The 10,692-nt window shown below is 37.1% G+C and overlaps 1 protein-coding gene across 1 annotated transcript in view; it reads left to right on the forward strand.

Annotated features, from left to right (window-relative positions):
* Ubn2 (ubinuclein 2) overlaps positions 1-10,692 on the forward strand; it is a 92,869-nt gene that overhangs the window by 53,788 nt on the left and 28,389 nt on the right. The window contains exons 8-13 of the mRNA XM_029558846.1: positions 1,747-1,876; positions 2,899-3,017; positions 3,828-3,941; positions 4,455-4,598; positions 6,333-6,383; positions 8,897-8,939. Of these exons, the coding sequence (XP_029414706.1) occupies positions 1,747-1,876; positions 2,899-3,017; positions 3,828-3,941; positions 4,455-4,598; positions 6,333-6,383; positions 8,897-8,939 (601 nt within the window). The remainder of the gene's footprint in view (positions 1-1,746; positions 1,877-2,898; positions 3,018-3,827; positions 3,942-4,454; positions 4,599-6,332; positions 6,384-8,896; positions 8,940-10,692) is intronic.

Consider the following 10,692-nt stretch of genomic DNA (forward strand, 5'->3'; position numbering starts at 1 on the left):
TGAATGAATAAATGAATAAATAACTCAGTGAATATGTTTCAACTTACCTGAACTATCTTAGTACTTGGAGTTTGTATTTTATTTTTGGTCAAATAGGACATGCCTAGAAGCCCCCCTACTCAAAGTCTAGACCTTTAGTAAGAAATCTTACCATATGTTATCTAACCAAGTGTTTATGCATAGCACTCATGACTGGAGAGATTATTTCCCATGTAAACCCGTGTTCTTAACCTTTTCATTCTTACAGGTCTTGAACTTCTTGTCATTTTTAAATTTACTGTTTAGTTTTTCTAATACTAGGAATTTTTTTTTTAACCAATTCTAAAAAGCAGAATTTTTCACATTTCATTTTTTCTGAAATTGCAATATAGCTTATAGGTGATGGATACATTTGATATGGTAGGATGTCTTTCCCCAAAGCTGTTAATCTTTAGATATATTGTTCATTTTCTAAGAGATATCTTCTTTTAATTAATTTATTTTTTAAATATTTTATTTATTTTTATTTTATGTGTACCTGTGTATTGCCTGCATGTAGGTAAGTGTACCCATGTCGTGCAGTGCCCACGGAGGACAGAAGAGGCTGTTGGATCCCCTGGAACTGGAGTTATGGATAGTTGTTAGCTGCCATGTGGGTGCTGGGATTCAAACCCAGGTCCTCTGCAAGAACAACCAGTGTTCTTAACCGCTGAGCCATCTCTCCAGCCCTCTAAGAAGTATTTAAGTCTACCTGTATCTTTTATAATAGAAATATGGTGACTTTGATATTGGCCTTCAATAAGACCAGTTTATAATTAACATCTGTTGTTACTTTTCTACAGTAGCAACTGCTAGATATAATCTCTTCCATTTTGAGACAGTTTACTTAGCAGGTTCTCTCTGCTGAAAATATAACTGTTACAAATGTTTTTCCTTTAATCTTTTTAAAAACAAAAGAAGGGGACTAGAGAGATGGCTCAGCAGTTAAGAGCACTGACTGCTCTTGCAGTGGACCTGGGTTTGCTTTTCAGCACCCCCATAGCAGCTAACAGCCTTCCATAACTCCAGTCCCAGAGGATCCAACACCTTCTTCTGATCTCTGTGGGCACTGCTCAACACAGTTGCACTTACTTACATGCAGACAATACATTCATACACATAAAATGAAAATAATGAAGAAAAACAAAAAAGCAAAAGAAGAGAAAAATAAATAGCTGTTAGGCAAAATAAGGACTTAACTGTTTTCTGTCTCAAACCTGGAAACAGGGACTAGAGAATTACAGTAAATGGAGTAAGCTGTTAAATACATAGCTTGTGCAACTGGCACAATAAGAGCAGATGGAAAAATAGCTGTGTATAGTGGGGATGAGGAGCTTTAACTTTTCTGAATCTTTGCTTTTTTTCAAACACTCTTACAGAAAATACTGTAGGAACTCAGGAAACTGCAGCTGAAGAAATACAATACTTGCCAGCTGGTAAAGATACACTGTCTCTTTAAGCAGTTGAGCTCTGGGTTCCCATATACACCCAGAGACATTAGCTTTGCCCTGATCACCATTAAAGTATTGTCAATTTGTTTGTGGTTATATAAATTCTACTTTAAGCTAGATTCAGTAGAATATTTTTATACAATTTTTTTATATTATTATTTTTATGAAAAATGCTTTTGAGAAATGATGAAACATTGAAAACAAGAATCGGCTGTCTTTGCTTTCTAAATGAAATTCTATACTATTTATTGTTGGGGTTTTTTTTTTTTTTGGTCAGCATTGAGTTACAGCTACAAGAACTAGGTCCTGTCATTCGTAGTGGTGTTTACTCCCATCTCGAAGCTTTTGTGCCATGCAATAAAGAAACACTGGTGAAGCGTCTGAAGAAGCTCCATCTCAATGTGCAGGTGAGTGCAAAGGTATCCACACCTGGGGATTTATAACCAGTAAAGCAAGACAGTTGTTTGCTTGGAGCCTTTGTGTATTAATTAGAGTGAAATCTGTTTTTACTGCTGAGTACTAGTGTTGATGGATATTTGAAATTTCCCAGTAAAATAATCTTAGCTATGAATTCTCTACCCCCCTCCCCACCCCCCAATCAGATATTAAAAACTGTTGTTTCAGGACTGGAGATTAGCTCAGTGGTAGATGGCTTGCTTAGCGTGCCCCACTGGTCTATATAGTGAATGCTAGGCTAGGCCAGCCAATGCTACTTTGTAACCTTGTTTCAAAAAAACAACAAAAACTCTTGTTTTAGTAAAGAAACAAAGTCTTCAGTCATTTCTGGACCTATGATCGTGACATGTTTTAGGTATTTACATATATCTGCAAGATGAAAATAATGTTGCTGCTTACAACTGTCAGATATAAACATTTTTGTTTTCCCTTTTTAAAAATGAACAATATGGAGAAGAATTTCTGTTTTCTCTTTCACTTTGACCTTGAGCTTACATTTTTTGCTTACAGCATAAATCATAATTACTAATAACTGGGAAAACAGGGTGCCAAAATTCTGTTGGCAGTCACCAAACCAGCATGTGTTTAGTGTTCCAGAGCAGTGTCTTCTAATGCTGTTTCTCCATCATGTGGAAATTGAACAGCAGTTTGCTCTAGGGCATCATTTGTATTGTTAAATATTCAGATAATATATTGGTCAAAACATGGGGTCATTTTTAAGACTGTAAAGGAGCACTGTTACTAGATAGCAGGCAAAACCTGGGAGTCTACGTAGCATACTGGGAAATACGATTATCCTAATTCTATATCCAGTGCACGTTTTAAAAAGTCAGTGCTGGAGAAGTCTCCCTATTTAGATAATAAGTCAAGCCTTATCAATATGTGAAACATAATTTCATCATGCTATTGAGAATCTGCTTATAGAATGAATTTTGTTAAGATGTTTGAAAAAACTCCAAATATATCCTTTCAGGATGATCGTTTAAAAGAACCTCTGCAAAAACTGAAACTGGCTGTTAGCAATGTGATGCCCGAACAGCTCTTTAAATACCAGGAAGACTGTCAGGCTCGGAGTCAAGCTAAGTGTGCCAAGTATGTACCTCAAGCTCAGAGTGCCATATATGTACCTTTTCTGTTTGAGATGGCTTTGGCATTTGAGACTCACTTTTAGCTGTTGTTCTTAAATGGTTCTCCCCCCTCAATTAAAAACCCACATACATCCGGGCATGGCGGCACACACCTTTAGTCTCAGCACTCAGGAGACTAAAGCAGGCGATCTTTATGAGTTCAAGGCCAAGTCTGGTTTACATAGTGAGTTTCAGGCCAGTTGGGGCTACAAAGACATGCCCAAAAACCCCCACAAAATATCTGCATACATTATCAAAATGATGTAATTGGATATTTTCTCAAAATGACATGCCACTTTCCACTCAATTGCTTTGCTGACAAAAGCAAAAGGCTTTGTTTTGGTTAGATTAAAACAAGAGCCCGGGCAGGTATGACTGAAATCCCAGCAGTTAGGAGGCTTTGTCATACATATTTTTTAATCTGTTTTATAAGCTGTAGGTTAGCCTCAACTTCAGAGTGAGAACCTGTCTCAAAAACAACAAAATCAAGAGCCAGCACTGGCCAAGCACTTCTAACCAACTTGACTAAGCCAGGGCTAAACTTTTTTTTTTTAACCTAAAAGATGGGTATTGGTGCCTTTATTTTATAGTTCTAAGGCCCACTTATGAAAACAAGTTATACTTACTCTAAATTAAAAGTACTATGTGGATATATAGGTTCCCCATTTATTCTTGTTTTGAGTTAACATTTGACTAAGCAACTGAAGTACTGGACGATATCATAAGCAATGTTGGGTTAGAACCTTGGCTTCACAAAATGGTTTTCATTTTTTAGGTTGCAAACAGATGAAGAACGAGAGAAAAATGGATCTGAAGATGATGATGATGAAAAACCAGGGAAACGAGTCATAGGCCCAAGAAAAAAATTCCATTGGGATGATACCATTAGGTGAGATTTATTAGTCAGTCTTCAGTGTTAGTCAAATATGTAAGGGAGAAAAGAATCTACAGTAAGTGTGGACTAGATTAAAAGCAACCAAAGATTAGTGTGTAAGAAAAATTGATTGAAGAATATTAATCTGGTTCTGGTATCCTTAGAGTGTTAGCATTTGTATTTTCTTATACATTCTGTAAGCTAATCTCATAATGGAGTGAATCACACTATTTACAAAAGGTGAGCTGTTTACCTGTGTTAATCAGTTGTCTTGGTATACCCAGGAGAAAACTCTCTCTTTCCATCTTTGATCCCTTTAAATTAAGATGTCAAAGGAACATTGTTTTCCTGTTGGAGTTTGACTATAGACAGTGAATGATAGATGTTAGAAATTATCTCGTCTGGATTCTTCACCTAACATTCTTTATTGCTGTCAGATTCATGTGCTTTAAATACATGTTTCAAATCTAGTTTTCTACAATTTTTTAATTAGATATATATGTCATATGTATTTTTTAATCTCTTCAGAACCTTGTTGTGTAACCTCGTTGAGATCAAATTGGGATGCTATGAGTTAGAGCCAAATAAAAGTCAATCTGCTGAGGATTATCTTAAATCTTTTATGGAGACAGAAGTGAAGCCATTGTGGCCTAAGGGCTGGATGCAGGCACGGTAAGAAATAGCACTTCCTGGATTTTGTTGTTTTTTTGTTTTTTTCGTTTTTTTTGTCTTTTTGAGACAGGGTCTCCCTGTAGCCCTAGCTGTCGTGGAACTCACTATGTAGACCAGGCTGGCCTCAAACTCACAAAGATCTGCCTGCCTCTGCCTCCCAAGTGCTGGAATTAAAGGCGGGTGCCACCACACCCGACTTGTATTTTCTTATTATTGCTGTCGTTAAAGATAACATATGCACACAGCTTATACATACATGACATTGATTTTGCTAAGAACTTAATGTGCTTAGCATGTATTAATATATAGCATTTCAGATTATCAACACTTAACAGAAAGAGACATTAGTCCTATGATTTTGAATAGAGTTAAGAAGATAGGCATAAAGGTATTTTTTTCTGTTTTGTGGTCTGGTTTTTTTTTTTCCTTTTTTTTCTCTTTTAAATTTAAATTGAACACCTTTTTTGCTTCTGAATTTGGTAGTAAAGGGGCCGAGGAAAAGGTCATAAACACTAGGAGGGAAATTTTATGTGGGTAATGTCTAGGTAAGGAGCTACGTACAGAATTTAGAGCCAAGCTGCGTGTGGCAGCATACGCTTGTGATCCCAGGACGCATGAGGAAGAGACAGGATTTCAGGTTGGAAGCCAGCCTATACTGGAGAGTTAAAGGTCAGTCTGGGCCATCTAATTAAACCCATCTCAAGAAACATAAAACCAGGGGCTGGAGAGATGGTTCAGCAGTTAAGAACACTGACTGTTCTTGCAGAAGACCCGGGTTCGAATCCCAGCACCCACATGGCAGCTAACAACTGTCCGTAACTTCAGTTCCAGGGGATCCAGCAGCTGCTTTTGTCCTCCGTGGGCATTGCACGACACATGTGCATTGACCTACATGCAAGCATAACACTCATACGCATTAAATAAAATATTTTTAAAAAAGAAACATAAAACCAAAACCAAAAAAAGGAAAGGGCATAAGAAAAGAAACATAGCCAAAATAGTATAGAGAGCTATGTTGGAAACTAAGAGCAGACCTATTAAAAGTCTCAAGAAAACCCTTTTTTTTAAAAATAGACAGTAGCCCCAGCTAACTTCAGTCTCACAGAGATCTGCCTGTCTCTGCCTCCCAAGTGCTGGGTGGGATTCAATGAATGTGCCACCACCCTGGCTTTTTTTTTTTTTAATTGAATTTTTGTGATTTTCATACAATATGTTTAGGTATTTAGATTCCCCCTGCCCCCTGTTTTTTTGACATGGAGACTCACTGTGTAGCACTGACTTGGAAATCTGTATGTAGGCTAGGATAGCCTGGAACTCAGAAATCTACCTGCCTCTGTTTCTCCAGTGCTGGGATTAAAGATGTATACCACCATGCACAACCCGTCTTAGAAATTTTAGGTAAAGAATGTAAAAAATCTATTATCTTAAAGTCTTAAAGTACCAGCAAAAGTCTTTTCTATTTTGTTAAAACTTCTAAACACATAGAGATGATATAAAAATTTTCATTAAATAATATTATTGAGAATACTGAACCATTACTACTTTTACTTGGTAAATAAGCAAAATTCAAATGACTAAAGATTTTAAGGTCAGCCTGGGCTACAATAGCAAGCTTGAGGCTAGTCTGAGACACATAGCAAGACGCTGTATCCAAAACAAAAACAAACAAAACTGAAGCAATCATCATGTTATTGTCTGCTATAAAAATAAATTTTCTCTTTCTAATCTTTCCAGAATGCTTTTTAAGGAAAGCCGAAGTGTACATAACCATCTTACTTCTGCTCCGTGAGTAAATGCAGACTCTAGATGCATTTGTTTAATTGACAGAGGACTTAAACACACCTTCATGTTACCACTATGGGTTTTTTTTAACGTTGTTTTGATTGCTGCCTTTTTATGAAGCAATCTTAGGCAACTCTCCCAAACCTCCCTCGTCTATGTTATGACACTTGCTGGGATTCGGCTGTAGGGAGCCATGCAGCCGAGACCCTTGGCAGTTTGTGGCCCTTTGCTCCTCGGCCTTCTTCCCCAGCTTTTGTGTGTCCTTTTCTCTACCTCTTTCCTGGCCATTGGCATAAGTAACCTATAGCCTTTGACTGTCCTGAACATACGAGGACAGCACAGTTTACATATCTATCTTGTTTTGCCCATTCACAGTGTTCTTCCTTCTGTAGAAACTGGTGTTTTCTTAGTAAAAGAAAAATTTCTAGGTCTGCAAGTTGGTTCAGTGGTTAAAAAAGGGTTTGCTGTGCAAGTGGTACAACAACATGAGTTGGATCCCTGGAACCCATGGTGAAAGGAGAAAACCAGTTCCCAAAAAGTTGCCCTTTGACCTCCATACATGCACCGTGGCATGCTCATTCAGACAGACACACACACACACACACACACACACTAAGTAAATAAAATATTTTTTCTTTTTTTAATGTTTATATCAGAAGTTGAACTCAGACCCCAGCATATGCTAGGCAAGCACTCTACCACTGAACTCCAGCTCCACATCAGTGAAATTATTATTAAAGAAAGATCCTTTAAGGAAAAGGCCACATTTTTTCTGTGGTTGCTTTCAGGGGTGAATATTGTTCCAATTCCATAACAGTTTTATTTTTACCTATAACTTGGGGCTACTTCTCTGTAGCATATACAGTACAGCATTAAAGAGTTTTATTGGCTGGGGACATAGCCCAGTTGATAGAGTGCTTATTTATTGTACTTGAGTATTGAAGAAGTATTTGCTGTGGATGTATCAGTTGGTAGCTCAGTATGCTTTCCTACTATGAGTGAGGCCCTGAATGGTGATTCCTGTCACAGAAAAAAAGTTACTGAAATATATAAAAGTAGCAGGCTACTGATAATTTGCTGGAAATGGAAATGTTTAGTGTTTAAGAAAGGTACTTCATTAGTGTATCATCAAGGATCTATTGAGTTGTTTGTGGTTTTCAGTTTTTCTTAATTTTGTTTTTCTTTTTTTTTTTCCTTGCTCTGTTACCCATTCTGGTCTTAAACTCCTGGGCTCAAGTTGACCTCCTGCCCCAGCTTCCCAAGTAGCATAGACCATTGGTGCATGCTGCCATGTCTGCCTCCCTTCCAAAGCCTTTTTTCCCCCAGTGCTGAGCATTGCACCCTGGAATTCATATATGGTAGACAAGTGTTCTTCTTCCATTGAACTACTAGCCCTCTCCTTGGGATTTTTAAGGATAGCTCCATTATTATTATTTTTGACTTTGTACCTGAAAGTAGGAATCTGTAGAATAGTTGAACATGTCTGTATTATGTGTTAATGGTTTCCCCCCAAAATTTGGAAAATTACTGTTGTCTTCTTCAAGTTGTATATGGACAGTTGTTTCATGCTGGGTCCCAAAGCTTCCAAATTCCCTGTTTTTAAAATCTTAGTTTGTTTTCATTTTTGTTATTTTGAAACAGGGTCTCACAATCTAGGCCTGTCTGGCCTGGAACTTGCTGTGTAGACCAGACTGGCCTCAAACTCAGAAATGAAAGGCATATACCACCATTCTCTACCTTTTAAAATGTTTGTTTATTTTTGGCTATCATTTTGACAAATTTTTATTTGGATTTTTTACATTTAAAAATAATTTTCAATAAAATCTTAGTTTTGGGTTTTTTTTTCTTAAGCAAAATGTTCTATATATGATGTTTGTAACCTTTCCCTGATTTAAGTTTGAAGTGCCTTGAAGCCTATTTTTCTACAACTAATTGAGATTCTCGTCAGTTTTTTTAAGTGAGGCAGCTCTGTTAACCTGTTTTGTATTATTTTATATTTTATGTATTTATATGTTTTTTTTAAAAAAAACTTTCTCGGGGCTGGAGAGATGGCTCAGTGGTTAAGAGCACTGACTGCTCTTACAGAGGACCCAGGTTCGATTCCCAGCACCCACATGGCAGCTGCGAACCGTCTTTAACTTCAGTTCCAGGGGAATCCGAAGCCCTCTTCTGACCTCAGTGGCATTGCACGACACGGGTGCACTCACATACATGCAGGCAATACACTCATACACATAAAATAAAAACAATAAAGAAAATATTAAAAAAAAAAAAAACTTTCTCATCCACAATATATTTTAGTAATTACTTGACCTTTTAGTTAATCTGAATTGGAGAAATGTTGTTGAAAATTCAAATGTAAGCATCATATTTATTGATAGTTCTTTCCTTTAAAGAGCTTTCTACATAGTTGGAAAAATTATTTACCCTCATAATTAGGGGGTTCTATGTTAGCATTTCATACTGGCTCATTTAACTGCTACTGAAATGGCCTTCATTTTAATCTTTTATCTTAGGGCAAAGAAAAAGGTGATTCCTGCACCTAAGCCCAAAGTCAAGGTAAGAATTTATCAAATCTGTAACCAGTCATAACTGGTGAGTGTTGAAATACAGTCTTAAAATGAAAAGGATGTTTTAGCAGAGATTAATAGATGCTATACTAAGTTGTATTTTCAACTCCATAAAAGTCTTCAGACTTTTTTTGGGGGAAAGCAATAGCTGTGTAGTTATGGGGAATTTGCACACATCAATTAGAAATACTGGATAAAATATACAACTGTTCTTTAAACACATAGCTGAGATTGTAAGTACATAAGACTTCCAGAGCCAAAAGCCTAGAAGGAGCCACCAAGGTGTACTCTATCTCCGAGACCTTCGTTGCCCTTGGAGCTCCTGTCCATACTGTGATCACTTTATTTTATCACTTTATTTCAGAACATAGCAGGTAGCATTTTCTTCGGGTAGTACAGGTCAGAAATAGAAAATAAATCAGTATAAAGATGAGCCCTTGAATGAATAGCATCTTTAGTGAAAGAGAAGACTAGGGAAAAAAAAATCCACCTGGCAGAAAGATTAAGAGCATTTTCTGACTTGGCCAAGATTCTAGATGAGGGAAAGAAAGTCCTCCCTGAAAATTTCCCATGTTAGAGGAGTTTAATTTATATTATTTGCACAATCTGGTAAAACTCAAAGCTGACAGTAACTTTTAAGTTGCTGTATTAGTAATAACCTAGGACAACAGGCACCAGAAAATTCTGTATTATGTAACATTTCACATTTTAGACTTACCATTTATAACATGTGAAAAGTACAAACTATAGATCGAATTCAGACAGAGCATGTACTTGGCCTGCCTGAGGCTCTGGGCTCAATCCCCAGGACCACAAATACCAACCGCCCATGTGCACAGTCTGAAGAATATGTGAGGGAATATGTTACTGTAAGTTAGAGTCAGTGAACCACGAACAGCAAAAATAAATAATCTAAGAGGACAAGTGGTAAGATTTGTTGGTTTAGAATATAAAATACCTAGACATGGTGGTAACGTGTAATCTCAGCACTCTGGAGGCAGAAGCAGAAAGAGTGCAGCAAGTTCAAGGCCCATCTGATCTACGTAGTTTCAGGCCAGTCAGGGCTGCAGCAGTGAGACCCTGTCTTAAGTCTCCCTCCCCTAAAAACCAAAAAATAATCTTAACAGTGCCTAGAGAAGCAGGTTTGTGGACCTTCCTCCCTGCTTCTTCCTATTCTTTGGCTAAGAACAAACCTCCTTTCAGTGCTTAAATTAATATTTGTTTCTGCTGTTCCTTTTGAGATAGGGTCTCACTATGTAGCCCTAGCTAGCCTAGAATTTGCTATTCAGACCAGGCTGGCCTCAGACTCATATAGAGATCTGCCTGCCTCTTATCTCCTGAGTGCTGGGATTAAAGGTGTGGGCCACCATGTCTTAAAATTAATATTTACAGTAGAAAAGTAATAAAAATATCCCTAATGGAGCTGGAAAGATGGCTCAGCAGTTAAGAGCACTGGCCACTCTTGCATAGTTCCCACATGAAAGCTAACAGCTATCCATAACTCAAGTTCCAGAAGATTTGATGCCTTCTTCTGACTTTTATGGGCTTTGGATACACAGGTGCACTTACATACATAAACACATGCAAAATACATACATAAAATAAAAATTAAAAAATTTAAAAAAATTAATTAAATTAAGCCGTCATTACTTTTGGCATAAATGTATCAATTTTATAAATATGAATGGATGTTCCCCAAGTATTTAATGTACATGGAAATAGTTTTTTTTCCTTTCAAATCA

Source organism: Nannospalax galili, unplaced genomic scaffold (genome assembly GCF_000622305.1).
Source record: "Nannospalax galili isolate Female #2095 unplaced genomic scaffold, S.galili_v1.0 scaffold307, whole genome shotgun sequence".
In the NCBI taxonomy this organism is placed as follows: Eukaryota; Metazoa; Chordata; class Mammalia; order Rodentia; family Spalacidae; genus Nannospalax; species Nannospalax galili.